The sequence below is a fragment of the Neodiprion pinetum genome, chromosome 2 (genome assembly GCF_021155775.2).
Source record: "Neodiprion pinetum isolate iyNeoPine1 chromosome 2, iyNeoPine1.2, whole genome shotgun sequence".
NCBI lineage: Eukaryota > Metazoa > Arthropoda > Insecta > Hymenoptera > Diprionidae > Neodiprion > Neodiprion pinetum.
In genome coordinates this window covers 24052958-24080130 of record NC_060233.1, presented here as the reverse complement: position 1 = coordinate 24080130, position 27173 = coordinate 24052958, and the positions used below count along the sequence as shown (strand labels likewise).

The 27173-nt window shown below is 37.6% G+C and overlaps 3 protein-coding genes across 5 annotated transcripts in view; 1 reads left to right on the top strand and 2 right to left on the bottom strand.

Moving 5' to 3' along the window:
• Positions 1-4157: 4157 nt before the first annotated feature.
• Hsdl2 (Hydroxysteroid dehydrogenase like 2) lies at positions 4158-10610 on the top strand. The gene is made up of 8 exons (XM_046614049.2): positions 4158-4406; positions 6125-6288; positions 6905-7118; positions 7211-7416; positions 7525-7722; positions 8303-8539; positions 9808-9936; positions 10088-10610. Exons 1-8 carry the CDS (start codon positions 4390-4392, stop codon positions 10198-10200), a joined length of 1278 nt encoding a protein of 425 aa, XP_046470005.1. The 5' UTR covers positions 4158-4389; the 3' UTR covers positions 10201-10610.
• LOC124213127 (mitochondrial S-adenosylmethionine carrier protein) lies at positions 10087-16528 on the bottom strand. 3 transcript variants are annotated; one of them, XR_006881823.2, is made up of 7 exons: positions 16035-16528; positions 15540-15696; positions 15331-15440; positions 12287-12527; positions 12056-12194; positions 11588-11875; positions 10087-11507 (listed from the first exon to the last, which is right to left on the bottom strand). XR_006881823.2 is itself a non-coding variant. In XM_046614050.2 (6 exons), exons 1-6 carry the CDS (start codon positions 16077-16079, stop codon positions 11743-11745), a joined length of 825 nt encoding a protein of 274 aa, XP_046470006.1. In that variant the 5' UTR covers positions 16080-16528; the 3' UTR covers positions 10087-11742. The 3 variants fall into 3 exon arrangements, 1 of the variants encoding a protein (XP_046470006.1); XR_006881824.2 differs by having other exon boundaries at positions 10087-11454; XM_046614050.2 differs by having other exon boundaries at positions 10087-11875.
• Positions 16529-19642: 3114 nt separating this feature from the next.
• The window catches only part of Ent3 (equilibrative nucleoside transporter 3), a 75073-nt gene continuing 67542 nt past the window's right edge, over positions 19643-27173 (bottom strand). The window contains exon 11 of the mRNA XM_069133485.1: positions 19643-19702. Within this exon, the coding sequence (XP_068989586.1) occupies positions 19658-19702 (45 nt within the window). The 3' untranslated portion in view covers positions 19643-19657. The remainder of the gene's footprint in view (positions 19703-27173) is intronic.

Sequence of the window (27173 nt, the reverse complement as noted above, 5' to 3'; positions counted from 1 at the left end):
TACCACCAGATTCGTTGTCTTGTTCCGGTACAGTCTCGCGGTAAAATCCTTTTGCCTTTAGCATTTAAACTTTTCCTACGACGTTACTCTATCCAAAAATCCAGCGAGCTTTCAGCTCCATTTTGTCATATTAATTTAAGATCTCACAACTGAGTAACCCCGTTGTTTGTGACTGGACATAGTGAACTTACAAAACAAATCCAAGTGAATCAAAGTATCCAAATATATTAAAATCAGTCATTCCTTTAAATCCTCTCACCAATCTACTCTGCAAGTCATCATATCCAGATTATTCTCAAAAGGTAAGCCAATTAATTAAGGTGCCGCTGACCTGGCATGTCCTATATATATTTTGTGACGTCAGAAGCGGGGAAATCGCCCGCACAAATCCTGATAAAATGGGGGTACGAATCTGACTGGGAAAATTTTCAAAACATCCCTCGATTAAAATTGTACGTCTGTATCTCAGTCACTGCTATCGCAGATCACTGATAACGTCTAATAAAAATAATGATGAACTCAATAAAATCACGTCTCGTCAAACATGGCCGATCGGGCTAGCGACTTGTTGAATATTCACCGCTTGTACGATATCAGAATTTCTTTCAATTTTGCCAGGGAGATACCGATGTACAAAACACACACGTAATCCGGGAAAACCTATAGCACCAGTCAGTTTTCTGTAAATATGGCACGATTTGTGCGGGCGATTTTCAGGTGACAGGAGCTCGTTCTGATGCACGAGAAGTCTGTAATTTAGTTCAACGTTGAACCTCCAGAAGCGCTGTAGTCGACCGAAGCGGTACCAGATGGTAAAACGACATGGTAATACCACTGATTTTCATCTCTTTTGCGGTTCCAAGTTCGTGAATAGCTCTGACTCTGTCCTAGGGAATTTTCAGTGTTGTCAGTCAATTTACGAACACGGCCTTTGTATACACTTTTTACACGCGGTCTAGGCCAAGTGTAAAAAGCGTAAATGGTTCAATTCGCATGAATGCTACAGGTTTTTCCACCACGTTAGTGAAGTGTGATGCGATATATATCTTAAAACTCACGAGTGACAACAAACCCATAACCTCACTACAAATCAGAACAAGGCAGTACAGTATTTTACTCAAAAAACAACGTTCAATTTGATAACGGTGTACTTCAAACATAAGGTATGAAAGATTCCGTTAACAAATTCCAAAAATGCTTTATCTTATATACTAATTTGTTGTATTAATAAGTGTTTCAAGGAAAAAAACGACTGTACGTAACGTGCGCCATTTTCTTGTCTCCACTTTTCTGCACCTTTTACACTATCACGGTCTTACATACAGATCTGGCAACGAAGGTGGTGGGGGTGGTTCATTTCACGGCCGGTTATTTATCTCACTTAGTGGCCACCAGGTCAGCGTTGTGATCGAGGGATGCATAATCAACGCGTGCGCAATGCAGCGCCAACCTAATAATAATATTATTATTGGCACATTTTCATCCCTACCATCCCTGCCCCACGTACATCCCTAGATAGCAGCGCCACGACATGGCTATTTCAAACACTAAGAACCACGGAGAGCAAGAGAACCACGCCGCTCTGTAGAAAAATTGGTATCGTTGCCAGACCTGTATGTAAGCCCGTGTACACTATTGCGTTCGCGCTATCTTAAGCTACATTCGAGAAGCCGATGTACACTTCCCAGCAATCCCTAGTACACTACCCTAGTTCTTTTTAGAATCGCGAGTGTAGAGTGTAGCTAGCACGAACAAACCTAGTGGTTGCTTCAAACACTGGACAGTTATGTTGGCAACACAGAGAAACCTACAGCGCCATAGTCGGCCGAGCGCGAAACAAACTCAATCTCAATAAACATAAAATAACCCATGACCGTGGAATCTAACCTTAGGCCCGTATTCATAGTCAGTTCTTAAATTTAAGCACGGTCTTCAGACCCTGAAGTCCTATCTCAAGTCATGGTAAACGAGAAGTTAAGACCGTGCTTAAATTTAAGAACTGACTATGAATACGGGCCTTAGAATACGTGTCAATCCAACAAGTCATTATCCCCGCGATATTCTAGGGTTAGATTCGACGGTCATGAGTTATATTACGTTTATTGAGATTGCGTTTGTTTCGCGCTCGACCGACTATGGCGTTATACGTTTCCTGTGCTGCCAACTCAACTGTCTAGTGTGAAAAATTAGCCGTCTCAGATTCATTATCCACAAGTGTACATACGTGTCTCGTCGTCAGAGCCACACATTGTCCATCAGCACCGCGAATGATATAATACCGTACTACTATAAAGACCTAAACATTAACGTATGTTTTGGCGAACTGGTCGCATGGAGATCGATCTCCTTCCCTCTCATTCCCTTTGTACGATAATTATCGTACATGTATAGAAAGTTGGATAGATTCTGACTCTCTTCATATCCCTGACAATTTTGTAAACCACGGTGTTAAGTGAGCACCGTTCACACGGCGGGCCGCGTGCCTCAGGCCGAGGAGCAAACAAAAAAGAGTATGCGGCGTGCAGCCGGCAGTGTAAACGATGCTCATCCAACACCGTGGGTTGAAAAATTATTACCTATGGGAGCTTTCCAGCAAGGAGACACAGTGTGACACTGTGTTACACGGTTGAACACTGTGCCTTGGTGCTTGTTGGAACGCTTTGAGGTTCTTAATTCAGTCACTAGAGTCCGCTCATGCATTATACGAAAAATCTAGGATCATTGAGCGCTCCAGGAAAAAAAAATATTTGTGAAACGCGTGTAGATTATCATTACATTTAATAAGTAAATATAAACAATACCATGCGTTGAAAATAAAATCTCTAACTAAAAAATTGGCAGCAATGAATCCGACACAGTGTCCAACCATGCTCCGCAGCTGTGTCTGACTGTGTCGTTCTGTGTCGTTGTTGGAAAGCACCATGTTCGACACAGTGTCGCTCTGTGTCGCTCTGTGTCGTTGCTGGAAAGCTCCCTATATCTAGAGGGTCAGATCCAATTTTTTGTACGATAATCATGGGAGCGTACGATACACATCTTTTTTATCGTTATCTGCACCGAATTGTTCCCCAGTTGGCATGTCAGCAATTCAGAATTTTTAATAAGTTCCATGATTACGCCCCTTGTCCTTCTATAGATATTCACAGTGTAGAATGCTAGAACCTAGGGCTAGAACCGGTGAAATATAATAATATTGAAACGTGCACCGTGTACAAAAGACCGCGCCGCCAGTCTATCCCCACTATCCACATATATGTTCACCCATAGCTAGGTTAAACAAAGATGGAAATATTCTCCTCGTTAGCGAACGAGAAATGGAGTACTCCCTTGCCTATCTCTTTCATTGCCAATCAAAAACGAGTATCTCAGAAGAACACAATGCACCCAATTTTCTATCTTTCTCGAAGAGACTCTATCAGGCACTGCTGCACCCGCTACGTTATGGCGAGCGTTCCAGTATTCCCATGATTCAGTAGATAGAATGCTTGTCTGTCATCTGTTACCGAAGCCCGATTCTTCCAATGTTAATCGAAGTTTAAAATGAGTCGAAGGGAACGGGCGCGAGTGTATGATTTCCCGTTCCTCAGCCAGGATATGCCATCTCTCTTGCGCTTATGCTCTTGCGCTCTCACTGATTGTTAGCTGATCGCCGTTCAAAGTGAGAGAGACAGGATGTACGCTGGTCAACAGCCTTCAGTCTCTCGAGTCCCCCATTGAGATGCTCCGTCAAGGGATGTCAAGGGATGCGTTTTGATATTAGCTCTAGTGCCGACAGCAATCATTTATCTCTTTTGCGCTGCCGAGTTCGTGCTTAGCTTCGCCTTTTTTCTAGAGAGTTTTTATCGTTGCCAGCTAATTTCGGAACGCAACGCAGGTATATAAGCACGATAAGCATTATGGGCTATAAATACCTATGTAATCTCAATGCTTTTCTATTAGAAAAAATCATTGATTATTGGTAAGAACCAAAGGATAAATGTTTTAACTTGGGAAATTTATTACACGTTAAGAAAAAGTATGGTTATGTTGTACGTTATCCGTAATAATGTACGATAATTAGTACGATAAAACTTGTTACCAACATACGATAATTGCACGATAATTTTGCTCAGCCGAATACAATATTATTCATTTATTCGCCTGGGCATCTGGTAACGTTAATGTTCTTGCCCGTAGGACGTAACGTCCGTGCGTATTATACACCCGTTGAATATCTAATCAAAGATTGTAGTGGACCTTTGGAATTGACATAATCGGAAATTCTAATTAAATACGTATCAAGTATTCATAGCCGGAGCCGTTGCTTCATTCAACTTGAGTCGAAACAATTGCTAGGAGTAATCGAGAAGTACACATTACATTCTGCCAAAGTTGACAATCTACGAAAAAATGATTACTAATACGGGGTAAGTAGTCAAACTACAACCATTTTCGACCTGTTTATGATTCGAATTACGATTTCGTTGCAATGAAAACTGATGTAGTAAATAACTGTATGTATTTGTCATTTTTATTTGGTAATAAAATAATTTGCAGACCAATTCTGATTTTCGTAGATAACTAAGTATTATAATTATTTTCAAATTTTGCTATATAAATTTCAGGAATTTTTTTTTACATACATTCCATAAGTTCCATAATTTCAAGGCAATGATTTCATACCACCTTAAACAAAAATATAGTCATGCAACTCGAACTCGGGACATTCACAAACATTTTATTACTATTGTTTGGAATCGTTGGAGTAAATTACTCATTACTTTAGCTTGAGTGTTTGTTACTGGGACTACAATACAAAGTTCAAGTACTAGGCACTTTCATTGCATCAGTCGCGTTTTCAATCCAAAAAGACATATTCATATTTCCTAACAGTCTCACGCATAAAACCAGATGAATTAGTACCAGTAGGAGGTACTTTTTAAATTAAGGTCTGAACTGCGGATATTGTGCCACTTATAAAGATTGAATGAATTGATCAAGTTTTAAATTGAATTATGAGTATGTGTTATTCTGTATCAGTAAATCTTCTACCCACTTGACTTGAAGAATTGTTCAAGAAAAATCTTAATTGTTCCAAGGTGCATTTTTGACCAATAAACTTATGTATTACTGATGTTCTCACTTCGAAATAATGATCATGCAAACATCAAGATTAGTCAGATTACTTAATCACAATCATTCTGATCCAGTAGGATATCTTTTAAACTGGTTATTTATAAATTGCTTGTTTATTAGATTAGATAAGCATTTAAAACATCTCGATAGACTCTAACTAATTTCTAACAAGCTGTTGCACATTTCCCTTTGATTTATTAATCGTATTGGCGTATACAAGGTGACTTTCATTATAGTTTCTTATCTGCTTAGTAAACACTGAAAAATAAAACAATGACAAACATTTGTGTTGCAAAATGGAGCATTGCAGTCTCTTAATGTTTTATTCAACATTGGAATATAAATAGACTTATACTATGTTGGAGATTTAAAACATTCGAATCTCTTTACACTCATACCTCGGTACACTTTCAAAATTTTTAATATAGAAACACGATAATAGAGCTCATTCTTGATTTCTTAACATCTTTCACTAAAATTTCGTGCGCTACAAAGTTCCCTATTCATTGATCAGCAGCTTTAGCTTTGAACGATGACAGATAAAAAAAATTTCTAATTCGAACAACAATCGATCTACTTCCTTGGTTAAGACTTTTAGTCTGAACTTTTTTATGATTGTGAGTATATCGCAAAGTAAGTCCATTGTTACATTAAAAATGAATTGTGAAGGATGTAATATTCCGGAGACAGGATTTGACGATAATAACACTGTTAGGTTCCACTTTATTCGTATATTTATTTTGACTTATACAAGTTTGACGGTCACAACTAGACTAAGGCCCAAATAGTGTTACTGTACAGTATGGATGTTAGTTTTGATCACAACAGGTGGCATTGTGTCTTGGCCATGGTTATTGCATAAGAATTCACTCTAGAATTATCTAATTATTTTGAAGGGCCGAACCGCTTCTGTTGATAAAAACAAACTTCTACAGTATAGCTAAATTTTTCCTACCATATGTCATGTATATATTGTACGTCATACATGAATCTTGTCTACTTTTCAAAGGAAACTCGCTGGGCGTACGATTTTTGTCACGGGAGCATCGCGAGGCATTGGAAAACAAATTGCTCTGAAGGCAGCTCGAGATGGTGCCAATATTGTTGTTGCTGCAAAAACTGCTGATCCTCATCCAAAATTACCTGGAACCATTTATAGTGCTGCCAAAGAAAGTAAATATGTAATGTAAAAAGTATGTGCGTAAGAGATTTAATTTATAACACATACGAGTATACAATATATAATACATATAATGGTCATTTATTCGTTACCAAAGGCAAGACGCGGGTAAGGGAGAGCCGCTCAAGCAGGCGACAAGCAAAGTGATATAGTGTCAGTTGCATTATTACTAAATTATTACTTAAGCTTTAGGACTTGTCACGAATAGAATATCATTTGAATTATCTTTTTTCAATTAGTTTACATTATATCGCTGCTACTTGTCGATAATTTAGCTCAAATTTTTTATTCTGTATTTTATTCATTCAGATTGTAGAACTAACCTGTAAAAAGTTTCCTAAGTGTATACAACCGTATTTACTTCAACTTTGTGATAATGAAATATAAAATTCTGCATTATAGGATTTCCATTTGTTCCTCTTTGTTGTTACATCTTCTTATCATCACTTTCATAATGTGTTTTTACTATATATGTATTTTATTGAGAATGTTTGACATTTTTCCTCTAGAACTAACTGCTATAATAATTAAATTATTGTATTTTTACAGGAACAGTAGTAATTCAATGCTTGTAGACAGTATTAATATTTGAATAATTCAACTTTCCAGTCGAAGCTGCGGGTGGCAAAGCATTGCCGTGTGTAGTAGACGTCAGGGATGAAACACAGGTCATTTCGGCAGTAGAGAATGCAGTAAAAAAATTTGGTGGGATAGACGCTCTCATTAATAATGCCAGTGCTATTTCTCTGACGAGGACTTTGGACACAGATATGAAGCGATATGATTTAATGCACAACATCAATACAAGAGGAACATTTCTCGTGTAAGACTTGAATTCATTTGAATCAGATTTCAGATTTTTCGTTTATTGGATTCGAATTACAATAAAATGACAGTTTCATTTGTATAATTCAGATCTAAAATATGTCTTCCATATTTATTGAAGAGCCCAAATCCACATATTGTTAATATAAGCCCTCCACTTAACTTGGCGCCTCATTGGTTTGCTCCTCATGTTGCTTACACCATGGCCAAGTACGGTATGTCGATGTGCGTTCTTGGTATGGCTGAGGAATTCAAAGAAAATGGAGTTGCAGTAAATGCAGTATGGCCTAAGACAGGTACTTTCAAAATACAATTAATTGCAATTTGAGTTTCAGATTGATACGTGAAAAATTGCGAGCCAAATAACAGTTATTCATTTGTATAACTAATTCTCTTTATTTTAGCTATACATACTGCAGCTATTGAAATGCTGACTGGCCCGGATTCTAGTAATCACAGTCGAAAACCGGAAATTGTTGCCGACACTGTCTACAGTCTACTCTGCAGAGATTCACGGTCTGTAACGGGACAATTCTTTGTAGATGAAGATTATCTTAGAAATGAAGGTGTCACAGACTTCACACAATATGCGTGTAACCCAGGTGATTATACCTTTCTGATAAATATTATTTTTTACTGAATGTATGGTCTAAGAGTGCTCAAAAAATACATCTAAAACTTTTTCCATCTAATATTGTTAGACGTGTGGGATTACTAGGAGTAACTTGTGTTACAAAATTGTGAAACTGAATCAGTCCAGTAAAAGTTATCGAATTTAATAATTTTACACAATGCACAGCTGTTTTACCATAATGAAACTGCAGTTGTAATAGCAGGAATCATGCAACCAATATGAAATCATACAATATTTCATAGCTTCTGCACTCAAATGTCAATTTTTCCGTTTCAATAAGTGAAATGAATTTAGCAATATAAACAATATGTAAACATTTATTGGTGCAACATTATACATTGTTTTTCTTTTCCTGACATATATGATATAATGAATTTGACAAGCAGCTTTCATCATATTTCAATTGTGGTTAAAATTAATGTAATGTAGATATAAATGAGTGGTGCGCAACCTTGTTTCTTTGTTATTTTAATTTAACATATGGACGAAAATAGTGTATCATATAAATAGTTATCTTCGTTTCATGTTATGCTATTTGACATTTTCAGAATACAAGGACAAGCTGATGCCAGATTTCTTCTTAGACATTGATCCAGTCACAATCTTAGGAACTTTTGCAAAAGGAGGCGCAACCAAAGCACTGAATGACCAAGCTGCCAGTAAAGATACCAAGGTGACTGACTCAGGCGGCGATAAAGTGCAGGAGATATTTACAGTTATACAAGCTAACCTTAGCAGTGAGCTAGTAAACAAGACTGGAGCAATTTTTCAATTTAACGTCAAAGGTAGACCGAAGTCAATTTTTCCATATAACCTTTTTTTTCTCATTAAAATATTATCCTTTGATGTAACGAATTCAAAGACTTAAAGTTAACACTGTAAAAGCTACCCTATTGCTATCTTTTTACTGGCATCTTAAACCATCGCTCAATAAGAATGTACCGTTTCTATGGATTGGTCAAAATAGTGTCGATACCAAAAATTATAATACGAAGATTTAATAGTATAATTGACGGTAGAGGGAAATTCGATTGGAACAACATCCATTCAGGATAAAAAAAAATGATATCGAAAGTTTCTACTCATAGTGCCTAATTATTTGTAACTTTATATTAAATTCAGCATTTTACAATTGCAAGGCTACATATTTATTGTTTGTCCAATTTTGATAAATCATTAGCTCATCACATAGTTCCATTTGTTCGCAACCCGTTTCCCATACAAACCGTCGAATAACGACATCATTATTCAACTGATCAGTTAATAAAAAGAAAATGGTGCAGTTCAAAGTGATGGGTTACAAATAATGAATATATGCTTTATTGGAAAAACTCAGACGATTTACAAGGAATTCGTCTGTAATTATATGAGCTATTATTCATTAAAATCAGACAAATGAAAGCCATTCATCGCTAAAAAAAACCGTTTAATAATGTCACTTTCGGAAAGTTGTAAATAATTGAGATCTATGATTTGCAGTATACGGTTCGTAAAAATGGTTTTGTGTTCTCAGGAAATGCTTTCAAATTGAACATAACATGACTAACTTCAGTAACACTTTCTAAATCTTTATATCGTAATTTATATCTTTATATCGTAATTACTGAAATATTCCCAACCATATTTCATGGATAAAATAGGCTGAATCCATCTCAAATGATGCAGGCTAGCGGGGGTCATATTCCATAATTGCTCGTAACTGAAGTATTTTCTTTCGCGTCCAAATTAAGCGGACATGTATATTTTATTATAGCCCAAATAAATTTTTCTCCGGTAGCCTGCATGATTTGAGATTGATTCAGCCAATATAGTATTATTTTAAATACCATTTGACATGTGTATCTGAGACTGCGTTCAATAATTGTTTTTCCAACATACTTGTGAAGGTAAACTCGTGCATAAGCAAAGTACTAGCTCCCGGACTTACAAGTAGCGCTAAAAACGTCAATTCATACACAAACCCATACGGTAATGGGGTTTTTGCAAACTCCTCAGCTTCAAAGGTTGAAAAGTCCAGTCATGTTTAATGCATTTTTTTCTTTCTGTTTAACAGGAGACGAAGCTAGCACATGGTTCATAGATCTGAAAAATGGTAAAGGCACAGCTGGCAAAGGTGAGCCTGGGCAACCAGCTGACGCTACATTAACTATGGACTCGAAAAACTTTTTTGCAATGTTTGGTGGTAAGTAATTCAACACCTAGTTGATTGCAATTGAAATACACGTTAATTTTTATTCACAATTAATCAAGCACCTAGATTTTCGTTGAATGCATCCTATGTTTGAATGACAATATATCAGAATTGTAAACTGAATGCAACTTTTCTATGGCAGGTAAACTGAAACCTGCAACAGCTTTTATGACAGGCAAGTTGAAGATTACTGGTAGTCTTCAGAAAGCAATGAAATTGGAAACTTTGATGAATAGATTAAAATCAAAGCTTTGAACGGAAAGAAAATGTTAATTGATTTTCATCATTATAGAAGAGGTGAACTGCCTAAATTTTTTTTCACCAAATGATCACCTGTAATTTGTGCGCGTGATCTCACAATTTATTTCCAAATAAAGTCAAGTAATGAGAGGATAAATCATGATTCATACAAATAAAAATGAATTCGAAAAGTAAAAAATAATAAAATAATAAAAAAATTCGAAAGTAAAGAATATATTCTATAATTAGATAAAGAAAGTAAAACGAAAAAGTTTTTATATAAACAAATAAGCAAGGATTTAAATAAAAATATTTTAAATCATATCCTATAGAAATATGTATACATGATATATTTTTTTACACATCAACTGGAGTCAATTTATATATTTACAATCAATAAAGCATTATGTTGTGTTTGTTTTTTACATATGCAGTGTGATTTGTTTTTGACAGCCTACACTGACTGTAACAATTTAATTGTCATCTGATGAATTATTTATTTCACAATGATGACGGGTAAACACATTAAACAAATTGCATCAATTATTTATCAAAAGAATGCTGCACAACTTAACAGATTATTCAACTTGCAATATATATTATATAATATATATAAAGATTTTCATGAGCTGGCATAAATCATTATATCATATTCATTCGTCATACAATCATTCATATAAAATGCACCAATTGGCCTAGTACGGTTGATTTTATTAATTGGCTTTAGTTCTATGAAATTCAAATTCTATTTTTTCGAGGACTCTAATTTAACTAAATGGGTGAAACTAAGTTTAATAGAGTTTTCGAAGAAAAAATAATAAGCATACCATTAAACAAATCTTATATTATTATGCACTGAACTTAACTAAAGTGGCAACGAAGATTAACAGACAATAGCATAATCTATCTACAATTTGTTACCGTCGATGTCATTCGTTGATGAGCAATGTCCACAGGTCACGACGATCTGTGTTTATGTGTGATAAACATTTCCAGAGGGTTCGATGAACAGTAGATCATTTCCAATTGTATTTAAAATTCATATTTAAATTTGCTTATGTCGACGATCAACTTAAGTTCAATTCAATAGTAATAAATGAGTAAATGGAAAATTTGTGTACAACTCTATGAGGAATATATAATGTAATCAACACCAGAGCGTCTCTGGTCAAAGTGAATTGCTTCTCTTACCTGGCCGGTCTACATTGCCGCCTCAACCCAACATCTAGTTTGACGCAGCGATATTTGAATTTCACAATTGGGTCAATCCTGAGCAATTTATTTCCCGATTAATATAAATCAAAGTTGGTAATTGACAAAAACTGCAATTTTCCCATAAGCCTCACAATAAAGTTTGTCTTGGTAATCCTTGTGTTGAGGGTATATGTATATTATAATATACCTGATTTACTGAGAGTAGCATGGATGTTCAACAAAATTGTATGGACAAAGGCATGGATGTTTCAGCGACGTGATTCTATGCATTCCCAAGAAATGTACAGAGGTGCTTCAATGTCACCGCATAATTTTTACCATCAACCGTGTTTACAAGTTCAATTATAGATTAGGTACTCTGGTTTTCGTTGAAAATAATTTTCCCATTATAACTTTTGTCTCCTCATAAATACCAAAGAATATGAAACCGCCAGCAGTTATCCAAACGACACGTGGCGAAATACCAGCGAATAGCCTGAAATTTTTATCCAGAATTAGTATACAGTTGTTACCTTACACAAATAGTGGGGAATACACTTAAAAATAAAAGAATTTATTTGCAAGGAGTGAGCTAATATCGAACATTTGAATCTCATTAATATTTTTCGCACTTGTCACATTTCCTTATATTCAGGCAATAATAATTCATGAATACCCTTGCACTCCTTTTTCTCTGTACAATGCCCTAAGGACAAAGAAAATTTTCAACTCAGAACTACCAACTGTTACACTGGAAAGCATTATTCTAGTTTTTGCTACATCCAGTGGTGTAGTTACTGCTGCTGAGATGCCACCTAGAAATATAATTCGTTTAAATCCGGGAACATTTCATATGAAACAAATGAGGGGGGGTGTAATAATTTTCCACATTCAAACGAGTATGTACCTGCAACCGCACCACATACGGCTCCCTCCCATGGTTTTAATTCCCTATCGACTTTGTGGCTCCAACTGTGTTTGAAGTATTCCCACAGTGGAAATTGTAACAGGCTAAATGGAGTATCCCTCAAAACTGTACTCCAGTAGCCACGATACAGTAACTTTATACCAAGACGTTCTTTGCCAGATAGCAGAGCTTGATTCCTTTGTTTCACTACTTCAACTGGTACTCTTATTAAACAGGCTACCTGTAGTTTTATGGAATTTAACTATAAACATGTTATGACTTTATATGATGTCATCTAATTAGTGGCTTGATCAATTACGATAAAAGAAAGTTAGTGAATAAAGGAAAGACAAAAAATGTAACCAATCTCACTGTTCAAAATCTATGAGAAGGCACAAAAAGAAGGAAATTGAATTCATGTGAGTAGTGCTTTACTTTATTCTTTGCTATGCCCTAACACATCAATAACAGATGATGTAATTGAATTTTGTGATTATGCGGCATTCCATACCAACTGGAACTATGTCTGATACGTTCACAATTTTTGATTTTGTTCAAAAGTTTTTATGCAACTGTCCTAACTCTAAAATAGTAACTGGAATTTGTTCAGAACTTTTGTACACCCCGTAAATTATTTATAAATTAATTAATTTCAATTTATTGATTGCGTTGTAAAATACATTATATCATACATATATAGGTGTGTCTACTACCTCCAGTAATTAGTAGTGAATAATTAGCAATATAAAACGTGGCATTGCCGCACAGCAGCCCACCCATTGGTAAGTATGAAGATTGCATAAGTGCTGCAAGCATTTATCTGCAACCCCTTTATAACCCATACTACCATAAGAGTTTAGATACTAGACAGTTATTGAACAAACATTATTAACTAAATATAAAAAAGTAAAATAATAAGAAAAGAGTTCTCTATTACATCTCATATAATCCATCGCGTCTGTCAGACAAGGATTATTACCACTCTTATTGATATAGATATAGGTAACTGTTGATCTAGATAATAATATTGCCACTTATATTACTACATTATTATTCTCAGTGTCAAACCGGAAATGTTTCTACCACTACTTTCAGTACATTATTCCGTACGTTTTTGTTAGAATTCAATATTGATTCTCGCTGGTCTATTGTCATGCTGTTCATTATCCTCACCATAATGTATCCATAGGAGTGCTGGCCTATACTTTGTTTGCACCGGTTCTCCGTTATATTTCTATTTGCTGCAATCCTCATACTTCTGCTGCGGATTACCGGGCATTTAGTTATCGCTGACACTGCTCAATCGTACTGAAGCAAAATTTCTGCCCCACGTTCATTTGATTTCTTTTTGTACAGTACATCTGTGGGGTACAGTCTATCCTTTCATAACTGTTATAATCCAACATAACTGTTATAATACAATTTTGAATAGACTGCAGCTTGTTTAGGACGTTATCCCTAGCACCTTCCCACCCGACAACCCCATACGAAAGTATAGATTCAACGAGAGCGTATTATATTTGATATAATTATTTTGTATTTAGTACCTGTCGTAAACATGCTCAACATGGGAATTTTGTGAAGTGTTGGTTGATAACATTCCAAGGTATTTCAGTTACATACCCCCTGTCATATTGTTCTAGCTAATTCAGCAGCACGTCAGTGAAGTGTGTTGAACGCTTTGGCAAGGTCAACAAGTACAACAGTTGCTCTCTTTTTCAAATTAAGCATTCCATGTACACTGTCCGTGAGGTTAACTGTGTCTGAACTGGTACATGCACCTTTGCGAAATCCGTATTGGGCGTTGTTTAGTGCTCCTATATATTCTAGATAACTCATTAATCTCTTTGCTAGCCATTTTTCGAAAATTTTGGAAAGAATAGGCAATAACGATATCGGTCTGTAGTTGGCTAAAAATCACATTCTTTGCCAGCTTCGTGAATTGGAACAACTCCCGCTTTAAACTGCTTTGGGCAAACGCCTGTACAGAAATATTTATGAATTACATATGCTATTGAAGCACTCTTCTGAACTCTCGTTATCCATGTCTTTCGCCATCTTGCTTCCAACATATCGACAACGATTTTAAAAACGGCCATCTTTGAAATTTTCAAAATTTCTATTTTTTATTCTAAACATTTCAAGACCAGTCCATGATGGAACGATTTTTTCTGCATTTTTTGCTAGCATTTTCAATTTCTTTGGTCAACTAAAACATATTAAACGGTCTGATAATTCCCAAAAACATGTATTTTTCACTCCAATCATTTCTAGACTGGTTCAATCATGGAACAATGTGAAAAAACAATTTTTGACTACTTCTATCTTGCTCTATGATGGAACTGGTTTAGAAATGTTCGAAGTGAAACGTTTTGTCAAATTTTAGCAAATTTTCATATTTTTTTAGCAATTTTTAGTTCATCAAAAATCAAAAATGCTAATAAAAAATAGAGAAAAAAAATCGTTCCATCATGGGACCGGTGTTGAAATGTTTGGGATAGAAAATACAATTTTTAAGAATTGTTTCAGCATTTCAAATATGGTCTTTTCTAAAATAGCTTTAAATATTTATAAATAATTGACTGGTAGAATAAAAATTATGAAAAAATTCAGCGTGCCGTTTTACAGTTGAGACAATAAAAATTTTTGAATAAAACCAGAAATGAAGAGCGTTAGACGTTGGTTGAGTAATTAGAATTCTCCTTACATATTTTGTGCTATTGATGTTTCAAACTTTGACCTTGCGTTTAATTGGTCTCAACAAAATAGTATTCCAAATTGACTATGTTGTCCCTTTTCACAGAACATAAAATCATGTGAAATTTTTAAACAATTCTAGTGAGGTTTAAAAAAAAGCGTTTTTCAATTATTTGGTAATTCATGTAATATTATGAAGTTATTTTCTGTTTTTTTCTTTTTGTTCTGCTAATGCTTGACTATTGTTCATTGATGCAAGTGGTATAGAATCATTTGTATCCTGTTGGGAAATTTTTATCCTATCGGGAAATTTGTTTCCAATGGAAAGCCTTATTTACTGTCCTTACCATTTCACTGAAAGTGGCACCTCCCATGTAAATGAGAAAGTGATGCCTCTCATCAACTTTTGGTTTTAGGAATATTTTGACACTGTCATAAGTCACAAAAAACAATGCAGCTGAAATATTTAATGATTAATCACTTTCTGTAGTAAGATTTTGTAATGGGCTTTGCAATAACCAACTTAAAATGTAATATAAGTCATTTAGGTAACTACCGGTTGGTGCTGAGCCAAGTATAACTGGTTTGATTCCATGATACAATCCCGTAAAACCACCTGACTGCAGGAATCCCCTCTGACTCTGCAGCCGAGTTTTTAAAGTATCTAGCGGGAATAACGCAACATCTACAAAAGTTCCTGCAGCACCGCCAGACTATAAGTAAGATGATGAATATTAAGGAATTATTGAATGCTAAAATAGACAATTCAATAATAAAGGATGCCAAGGTAATGTAGGAAAAGTTTGCAGATCTCAGCAATGGTTAAATGGTATTGAACATAACACCAGATCTTACTGAATATTGTTGTCGATGCTATTAGAGAATGATATGAAAAATTTGCGTGAAAAATTAAGTACAGTGATAAATGTGGTTATGAGCATCATATGTGCTTTCATGAGTGATTCTACAGTTCACGGAAGAGCGACAAGCCCGGGTAATGTTGCTGATAACCAAATTCGACTGCACCTACGTAAATATATTGAACACTTACTATGAGCGAGGTAAGAAATGAGTTCTTAGAATTGGGAACCGTCATGTTTAGGCGAGGTAGCCGAACGGTAAGTCTCGGTATTCGTAACCAAATTCGCAACTACTAATCACTTAGGTTATGTCAGAGTGGAGGTGCCGGTTCATAAGTAGAAAGACGGTCGTGCCATCATGAGCACTGAATCGATTTTCAATTAAATGGAATTTTGTTTTCCCGACTAATCGAGTGTAACCGATTACTTTTCAAACTCCATGAATCGACCGACTCGATTATTTTGCCTCATAGTTGTGACGTCGAACGGCGCCTGGTGGAAATTTCCAGATGCTAGACACCGGACTCGTTCACACTGTAACATCCGACCGGAACGTCCGTATGTTTTATCGACTATTATTACTGCATGTTACTTTTATCAACTAACCACACTCGAAGTACGAGAATCTTGTAACCAAAAGGATTAAAACAACTGTCTAACTATTTGGAATATCCCTAGATGGAAATAACTATGACATTCACTAACCAAAGCTTAAAAACCATGTTACGAGATCTTCGCACTACAAAGAGATATAATATTATTATACGTTATTATATATCACTATCATATTAACACCATAATTAACTAACACGATTATATCCAATTATTATATAGCACTCGACAATGCCATTTGTGCATTCGGAGCTGAGAGCTATACTGGGTATGTTCCGATATACACTGCGAGCACTGTTCAGTGCTCTTACTGGGGAGAAATTCGTTCCGTTATAGACGGACAGTATACAGTCGCAGTATCCTAGGGAAATATATGACGTCATAAATCGTCGCCATTTTTCTACTGTGAACACTGGTGCTTTCGAGGTAAGGTGCTCTCAGTGCTTTGATCACGTGATCAACAGCGTTCAGAAATTTAACAGCTTCCACTATTGATAATTATTATTATTGAATATTGTCATTTAAAAATATCGGCCGTTAAAAACAAAAATGGAAAATTTGAATAAATTGTGTTAATTGCAATGTGAAACAAATATTATGTATGAAATGAAATTAACGCCAAAAAATGTCGATCACAGTATACTGTACTGCGTTCCGTTTTAAGCAGTAACCAGTATAGCTAACTATACAGGAACGGCTTGGCAGTATACTAAATTGACGACACACCTTACAGTGCTCGCAGTGTATATCGGAACATACCAACTATAAGCAACTTACGCCATACCATATAGCCTGGAGTATAGAAAACTGTAAAACCATAGATAAATATATAACCAATATAATGTAAAGATAGCACTGCTGCAATAACCCATAAAACCAGAGACTGCAAAACCTTCAAAACCGTAAATACTAATTATCCAGCATGAACTATACCTTCCTCCGTAACGCCGTATTGAAGGCAACACGAGCAACGTTTTGAAGGCAATGCAGATCTCCAATGTGGAGCCATACAGAGCTTCATCTAGAGAACACATTAGGAAACTTACCGACGAAACGATTGAAGGTAAATCAACTCGTAATAAACTCAAAGATGCATACGTGGCAACGCCCAATGACAGGCAACCAACAAACATAAGAAAAACGTTCTAGAAGCTTCCAAGCCGATTTATATCAATATAAGAATTAATAATTACAGAAGAGAATTATATACGAAAGCACACATGTAAACCTGCTCTAAAATTATGGATTATCAAATTGTTAAATACCCTAAATCTGTTAAGATAATTATAACACAAACACCTAAGAATATTCGCAGCAGCGCGATTTTAATAATGTTAAGCAAATAGCAACTATGTCTCATAAAAAATCGCTATTGTACTCCAGGTGAATACCGACAGTAATCAATTATAATACATATGTAATTTTATATAGATACACGCTATAAAACTAACAAACGACGAGTGACCAATATGACATATGGACTTTGTAACGAGCAAGATAGTAAAAATATTAAGAATTAAACAGGAACTAGAATTAAGCGCATCGTGACCCTGAAAATGCACACGGCACTAACATAAAACATGAGTCACCACTAGCGCATACGCACTGCGATTACTATATTAGGAAATAGCTGCCAATAGCACAAGACGGGGGAAGAAGCACAGTAGCCGAGGGGCCAAGGGGGGCTTGCGCCCCAACAACAAAGCCCACGCAGAATGGAAAATTACAGAACAACGACCCCGCACCTACATCACCGCACCAGTGCAGCGTTATACCATATGTAAAAACTTGCAATATAGTAATAGCTAATGAACTAAGATCACAGGCGTGCATGCGGCGAGGAGATCGTGTCCTAATTAGAATTCCTAGAAAAAGGGGAAGGTGCGCAAAAGGTGACAAAATCTAAAGAAGGGGATCGTTCTGCGCAACGATCGACCCCTATAAAAACGGCCACCGATCACCCGATCGTCTTCTTGGTTTCTACCACCAGATTCGTCATCTTGTTCCGGTACAGTCTCGCGGTAAAATCCTTTTGCCTTTTGCATTTAAACTTTTCATACAACGTTACTCTGCCCAAAAGTCCAGCGAGCTTTCAGCTCCATTTTGTCATATTAATTTAAGATCTTACACTAAGTAACTCCGTTTTTGTGACTTGAAATATTGAACTTGTAAAATAAATCCAAGTTAATCAAAGTATCCAAATATATTAGAATCAGTTATTCCGTTAAATCCTCTCACCAATCTACGCTGTAAGTCATCATATCCAGAGTATTCTCAAGAGGTAAGCCAATTGATTAAATTTTTTATCCAATAATTACTCCTTCCTCGGTTCGTTCGATTAGAGCGACAGAATGCCCGTTGTCCGGTGTATTTCAATACTTTATCGGTAATTGGTGACCCAAACTACTGATGTGAGTCTAACTGTGGCTGTGTGAATGATTCCGGTGTCTAACATCTGGAAATTTCCACCAGGTACCGTTCCGACGTCATATATAAAATTTTTTTTTGGTGCATCGGCCGGGAAACCAAACGTTATAATCGCGAAAAACTTTTTGTGACGCGAGTAGCGACCGACGGACGGCGGAAGTTTTGCGCGCTACCGACACGAACTGAAAATCATCCTAATCTCGCTCGATTTAATAAAATAACTCAACAAACCTGAATTTTAATACCCGTTAACTCGCCAAAATTCTAAAAATCAATGAGTCAGTCAAGAATTTTTCCATCCGCTCTGGAAATTTTCCATTCAAATATTTCTTCAATATCGCACCTACTGGGATCTCGTGTCACTGAGATCCCTTGTTTTCATCGAAATACTCTGTCGAACCAAGATTCCAACCTTTAATCGAAACCTCTGACAAATACCCTTTGTTCTCATAACGAATGCTCCCAAAATCGAACGAAATAAACGGAAGGAAACGCGGAACCATAGCAAAGCTTTAGGAACAATATACTCAGCCGATTATATTAAACGATCCGCACGAAATCCCGGACTCTGTAAAGGTCTGATATCTCAATAAACCGCTGAATTCTAACCATACCATCGGAACTTCTGAAGATATTTGCTATTACACGGGAGATACAGAAGAACGAATAAAAAAAAGAAATAAGCTCTTCGAGCCCCCAACGCGACCCAGAACGATTAGCGAAGAAGACGCAAAGATTAGGAAAAAGGCAAAAATTATTTCTGAATACCTCACGTTCAAACTTCCAACGATTTCCACCTCCTTTTCCTCCGACACGGAATCTAAAAGTTAAAATAAACCTTATTAACAAAAATTCAAATTCAGTCATCACATACGCATCGGTTATTAATCGGGAACCCATAAAATAAGGAGAATTGTTCAGAACATCACAGCACCCCAACTCGTTATCCATATCCATAAAAACGAGTCAAAAATATTTTTTTTTTATTACTCTCAAGCTCCCCGCTATCAAATCTGTCCTGTCTCTCTCCCGTCTCAGCAGTCCCCGGAATTGTCGCTATTATACGAATCCCGAACAATTAATCCCCAGTTCCAACCCAGTTGCAAGCAAATAAATCCGATTGTGCAATCCCAACATTAAATGGGAAAGGAAGACCCTCCTATCGATAAAAAACGCCCAGCCGTAGTACATACTCCGCCTTCAGACCGACGACTCAGATCACAAGTTAGTACGCAGGGCACCCAATTATTTGAAGGACAATTAGAAAATTTAGAGGAGACGAACGCGTCGGGAAACTCAAGCCTAACTCCCGAACAGTCACAAATCTCCAACGAAAATTCTAATTCAACGAATAAAAATTCTCCGGAGAACTCGAGAAAAGCAGAAAAACCCACTCAAATACTTATTCAGACGCCTGATTCGGAAAACCAATCCCAAACACATATTAAGATTCCTCAGGAATTTAATGGTAAGCGAACCCGTTGCAAGTACAGGCGCAACCGCCTTACCCGCACCGACTTATCATTATATCTCAATTAAGGATGCCTTAGAGGCAGTCCCGGTGTTTGACGGCAATCCGTCCCAGGTTAGAAGTTTTGTGCAGGGATGCAAGGATGCACGCGAAATGGTTTCGCCTCAAGTCGAATTAAGCCTCGCGCGAATAATACGTAATAAAATCAAGGGAGTAGCTCGACGTGTGATCTAGAACGAACGGTTCGATACCGTAGACGAATTAACCGCGCGAATAAATGAGCTTTATGGACCAGCCAAATCCGTTAATCTGTGTCAGGGTGAACTAGGGAAAATTTTCCAAAGACAGAATGAAGACGTCGTGACGTACGCATCAAGGGTACGCGAAGCAATGGAAAATATAAGACAGGCATTCTTGCAAGAACAACGTAAAGATGATTTCGAAATTTTTACGCGAAATACCGAAGCGGATGGCAGAGCCGCTTTTCTGCGCGGATTAAGACCCGAAATCGACGGAAAAATCCCCACAGTACCCGGTACACTAAAAGAACTGGCCGACGCGGCGATGAAAGTAGAGAAACAGGAGAAAATTAAAATCCAACTTAGACTAGGAGATCAACCTAGTACAATTCAAGACGCTACGATAAATTACGCGATGTTTCAACCATATAATTGCGTTGTATGCGGAGTAAACGACCACGATAAATACGATTGCCAACATAATTCAGATAAAAGCTATTACGATCACCGTAAACCTCGGAATTAAACTTATGTTATCCAAGGTAATCGAGCAGACTATCGGGATGATTATAATTCGAGAGATGCTTATTCGGATCCTCGACGTAACTCGAACCACTACCAACTGCAAAATAATACTAACTCGAGAAATCAATTTCCGAAACATCAAAATCGTCAAATAAATTACCAACCGCAACCCGGTTACGATTCAAGAGAAAATCGTCCCAATTGACAACAGGGACCTCCGAATTTTAGTAACCAAGACAATTACAGTAATAGAAGGTCGAACTCCCCTAATCAACAAGGTTATCCTAGAAATAATCAATATCGCGAAAATCGTTATCAAGGGAACAATCAATACCGCGGAAACGTTTATCCCAACAATAACTCGTACCGCGAAAGAACTTATTCAAGGGACCCTAGCTCGCAGAGGTCACAATCAAATTCCAGACAAGGAAATCAGCGTCCAAATCAGTACGACGATAGTCAAATAATTAGACAAACGCGTTATACTCCGCAAACAAATTATCAGCCCTACAATTCGAACCGACCTGACGAATACCAGACAGAACAACCACGCGAATACTGTCGATATTGTAGAAACTACGGTCACTTAATCAGCGAATGTTCAATTAAACAGCGGAATGGTAGATTAAATCAAATACCGCGAGAAAATCAAGTCTCGTTTTCGGGAAACGGGGAGAGCCTGCCGAACGACGGTGCGATCTCGGAGGCTCTCAAAACACCCAACCGCACCTTGTCTATAATATAGGGCATACCGATAGAAAACTAGTGACGTTGCCTACAAGCGATATGGAACAAATAATTATAGATCCGTTTCAAAATTCCGATAACAAATCAATCAACACGATCATCAATCCAGAAAGTATCATCCCTACGATCAAATTAAAAGCGAGCGAATTACAAAATCCGAGTACTTTCATGTTGGATACAGGCTCCGACCTGAACATTATAAAAAATAACTGTGTAAGGTCAGAAATCGAAATAAACGAACAAAAGAAATTTAATCTTAGCGGAATAGTCCCCGCGTGCGTAGAAACTATGGGAGAAGTTCCCATAAACGTAATAGGAACCGAAACTCAATTCCATATAGTTCCGGAAAATTTACCAATCCCGTAGGACGGAATAATAGGATCCCAGTTCTTCAACGAAAAGCGAGCTCAGATAAATTTTGATAAAGGCACATTAGAATTCGGTAACGTACAAATCCCATTTCTAAACCAGCAGGAAAAAACGACTCGGAATAGAGCGCAGACTGGCAACTGCGACAAACTCGCAGAGACCGAACTAGGCACCGAGGTTTTACCGCTCCTAGATGTAGAATCTAACGGGTGTCTCAGTTATACAAAATCCGATTTAAAGACGGAAATTTCCGAACCTCTTAAAGGAAAGGAAAAGTTCAAAAATCCGGAAGATGTTATCGTAATTCCATCGAGGACACGGCTTGGCATCCGTATCAATCTCGAAAAAACTGAGTAAACCGAAGGATACCTACCTCTACATAGGGAACGCGTTAGTGGCAAACTGAGATAGTAAAGCGTACCTTTATGCAATTAATACGTCAGACTCGGAAGTAAGGCTGAGGATTCCACCGCAAATCCTGGAGGAAATGAGTAAAACAGAGGAGTCTTTAGAATCAGATACCCAAAATTTTAAAATCAAAAGCGAGAATGCAAAAGAAACCGTTAATTATAAGAATATACCCACAAAATATCAAATATATCCCGACGAATGCATATAATACGACAATGAATCCATGAAAAATAATGACGAATCTGCGATAAATACAACTGAATCCAATGAATCCGTGAGAAACGATAATAAATCTACAAAATATTCCAATAAGTCTATGAAAAATAACGACGAATCCGCGATAAATCCAATTGAAACCAATGAATTCGTGAGAAACGATAATAAATCTACGAAACATTCCAATAAATCCATGAAAAATTATGACGAATCCGCGATAAATCCAATTGAATCCAATGAATCCGTGAAAAATAATCACAAACCTACGAAACGTTCCAATGAATCCATCCAAAATAATGAAGAATATGCAATAAATCCAAGTGAATCCGATGAATTTATGAAAGATAATGATAAATCCATGAAAAATAATAATGAATCTACGTTAATACTAAGTGAATCCAGTGAATCCGTGAAAAACGATAATAAATCTACGAAATATTCCAATAAATCCATGAAAAATAACGACGAATCTGCGATAAATCCAAGTGAATCCAATGAATCTGTGAAAAACGATAATAAATCTACGAAATTGTATGCATTCTTCTTTTGATACAAAGTATATATATTCGAGTTGTCCGTTGCTAGTTGCCGAAATATGCGAATGCATTCCGCAGTGAAAGATCGATCGATGTATCTCTACTTTGCATTGCGTGATTCGTGCCTCTGAGTAGTCGGTGAGTTGTAGGAGCTGCATTTTGATGGTGCTACTTACAGGTTGTAGTTTCGGCAGGTCGCATGTTCCTACTTTGAGGAGAGATACCATGGTCAGGTTCATCATTTTCGATCCGCCGTCGTAGGCGATTAAAGTCATAGTCATCCAGATCAGTTGGGGCAGGATTGCTAGCCGGAGATCCATCTCGATCTTCTGTGGTCGTAAAAGAAAATCGACTGTAATTAATGAACATTCTGGTGTTCGATAGAATTGTCTTTTGCTCTGGTGAGGATGTATGGTTGTGAAGGAGGTTAGGACATTTTGATGATGTTATATTTCGTCAGTGTTTTTGTGCGATGGGTGGTTTTTATTTTAGGCTTCGTCTTCCTTAATATTGCAATTAATTTCCTTGATGGCTTCGACTACTTATTCCAAGACGTCTAGCCCTTTCCTTGCGGTGAGCGCTCGATCTTGTTTCGCCGGGTCTTTAGCCACAGGTGATTTTAAAGCGGTGTCTGGGTTGGGTTTCCATGGGCTACAAGGCACCGGTCCACAGAATTTTGTTTTTAGCCAATACATCATGGCTGCGGTATTTTGGTATGAGCAGTTGAAGTCCGGGTTCAATTTTGAATGTTCGTCGCACGGGGTTCCGTAGTTTTTTATGTCCGGTATACCTGGCCATCCATAATCTTCTAGATTGATTACCGTGTTGAAATGTGCACGCAGTATGGTCTCCTTCTCCCTGCCTTTAACATATATAGTTTCCTCAGCGTCCAGTGAGTTTACTAATTCGTCCAATTGAGCGCGGGTGTTTGATCCGGCTTCCCAGGAAAGGCCGTGGAGGCACTCGTTTAGCCAGTGGTCGGTCCTTTGAATTTTTACGGGGAGGTTAATCCCATTAGTCTTTGTGATGAGGATAAGGTGATGTATTGCGGTTCCGCAACACCGTCTCACGGTGATTTCTTTAATGACGAACGTGTTATTTTTCCCTCTAAGTCCTTGTATGTCGATACCGTACATCTTTAGCGCTGTAATGTTACAACGTATAGGCGTCAGTATCATCAATTCGGTAAAGTTATGAGTTCAACAAATTCCTTTCATGGTGGCAAATGAATTCATTATGTCTGGGCTATCGAGTGGGCATAATAGTTTTATGATATGGGGTTTGCAAGTCTGTTTTTCGGTTTAGGTGTTTGGTTTGTTAGAGGATTGGTGACGCGTATTCATATTTTTTTTTTTTTTTTGCTTGCATGTCCCTTGGGTTTAGACGGGGTGTTGGTTTTATTCGGGATCGTTGCAAACTTTTTCGATCGTGTTAACGATGTGTCCCAGTAAATTCAGGGCTATTTTCTTCAATAACTCGGGCACCCTCCGTTTCGGTGTTTCTCGTCGTCGTTGACAGCTTGGCATTACTATTTGTGGGAGCCGATTAGGTTCGTTTGTTCATTTATCGCAGTTTACTGGCTCGCTGAAGGATTGTTTCATCCAGTGAAGTAATGCTGTGACATTGCGGAGTGGACAGTTGAATTTAGAATCCATAAAAGAGTGTTGAATGCAGGGTACTCCGTTTTCTTTAATCGCCGCTAAGGGCGGGCAACCGTGGTCGTCCAGGTTTATTATGTCGTTGAAGTATGGTCTTAAGGTTTCGACCTTATCTGAGCCCTTTACGTAGATTCTTGTGTTCTTGTACATTACTTCTAATGCCTTAGTAACGTCACTGGCAACGGCGGTGCCATCGTGCCAATCGAGCCCGTGGTGGTGATCTGTTAATTGCTGGTTGAGCGTTTGGATTTCCGGCGGAAGAGTAGATTTTTCTGTTTCCATACGGACTATTGAGTGGTGTATTAGTAGTATAGCGAGGCAGGTTCTACACGCAGATTCCTGTTACCGACACTTACCGACCGAGCCACTCCGCGCACCCCAGACGCAAACCCTTTTCCGCGATGACGTCACAGTCTGCCGTACAGGCTTGAGGTCAAAACCGTGCAACCTTACCGACAGTTGTATCGATCCATAAAAATCGTGCTGTTTTACCGACAATCTTACCGACCGAAGGTCAAAGTCTGTAGTGCTCGCCGGCCAACGGTAGAGGGCGCAGCGGGGGGCGAGAACTTTTTTAGCGTCCCACATTCTTTTCCCACGATAGGACTGCTGATGTGTAACATCAACCACTCCAAATTCCTTTCCCACGGTAGGACTGCTGATGTGTAACATCAACCACCCCCACATTCCTTTCCCACGTTATCAACTACGCGACATTCCAAAATTAATAGTTCCGAGAATTGTTTTTCACTTACTCGGATGTCGGTTTGATATCCAAGGTCGACCGATAGCCGCGGTACATTCAAAGCCATGAATCTGCGGTGTTGGGTTACTATCGCTCTGGGAATGCTAAAAGGTGCGCGCGCATACACAAACATTCGTATTTGATATCAACCACGTGACATTCCTTACCCTCCACCAAATTTCAAATTATTTGGTGGGGGAACGTTATATAAGTCAAAAGTGAAAACTTCATCGCCAGTCTGAAGCTGTTCTTCTTGCAAATGAGAAGTGCTTTGGAACAACAACAACGTGAATTGAAGAAACGACTAGAACTGCTCATCAAGAATATTGGAGAAGTAAAACATCTGCTGAAAATCAGATCTGACCTCAATCAACTCACAAGAGATTTTGAGCACGTACAACTCGACAGTAACGATCATGGACTTTTCAAAATTGAACGAAGTCGCTCGCCTGGAGACACTTCTGCCCCTGAAAGAGCTTTCGGACCTCGAAGTATACTTCGAATATCGAGTCAGTGGCGTTCGTCGGGTTAAAACGAAATTTGGTGACAAAATCGTGCTGGACTTGGAGGACTCTTTCACGATTTTTCTACCGAACCGACTGACCAAGGCCCTCCAAGAAGATGAAGATTTGTTCCAGAAGGTGACGACAGCCAGTAACGAGAGACGGTTGCATCTACGCTATCTTGGCAGACCGTACGGTCAACTTGAATTCGTATACATATAATCTGAGTATCACGTTCAAATATTCAGTGTCCTGTGGAAGTCTTACGTTCAATAAACAAAAAAAAAAAAAGATTGAAATTATGAATATTTTTTCATTTATCGTCTAACCATCTTGTATACCTTTAATCCTACGTACGTTTTGTACCTTGTAATTGTATATAGAATTAAGTCTTAAAATCTAAGAGAATGCTACTTCGAACACCACTAAGCAACGATGGAGGGTTTCGAGCTGCGTTTGCGTCTTGTAACTGTAATGTGAACTCTACGATGAATTTTGGACGGGTTCAGACAAGACCAGAGTGCAAGGTCGACCGATAGCAGCGGTAGTAGACATTCAGAGCCAAGGATCTGCGGTGTTGGGTTACTATCGCTCGAGGAATGCAAAACATAACTCGGTTTGAGTACAGCTCGGTCAAGGATGGAGAGTAAGGTCGAATCTTACATAAGCTTCGTATTGAAAAAAATTCTCTCTTAAGAGCTAAGGTGAAGGTATAAAATTATTTCATGAATATTCTTTAAAAAAAAAACAGTTTTATTGATTATAATTTTTAGAGTACGGTTGACAATTACTTCACAAAAATAGTACAATAATTCTATTCAACAGTATCATGACCAGGGTGATATATTCGCCAGGAATGCGGGACCGTTCT

Coding starts and splice junctions, on each gene's coding strand:
- LOC124213127 (XM_046614050.2), bottom strand. CDS start 16,079: ATGACGGTTCCCAATTCTAAGAACTCATTTCTTACCTCGCTCATA. Junction 15,697..16,034: donor CATTTCTTACCTCGCTCATA/GTAAGTGTTCAA, acceptor TCTTACTTATAG/TCTGGCGGTGCTGCAGGAAC. Junction 15,441..15,539: donor ACTTGGCTCAGCACCAACCG/GTAGTTACCTAA, acceptor TAAATATTTCAG/CTGCATTGTTTTTTGTGACT.
- Hsdl2 (XM_046614049.2), top strand. Junction 8,540..9,807: donor TTTTCAATTTAACGTCAAAG/GTAGACCGAAGT, acceptor TCTGTTTAACAG/GAGACGAAGCTAGCACATGG. Junction 9,937..10,087: donor CTTTTTTGCAATGTTTGGTG/GTAAGTAATTCA, acceptor TTTCTATGGCAG/GTAAACTGAAACCTGCAACA.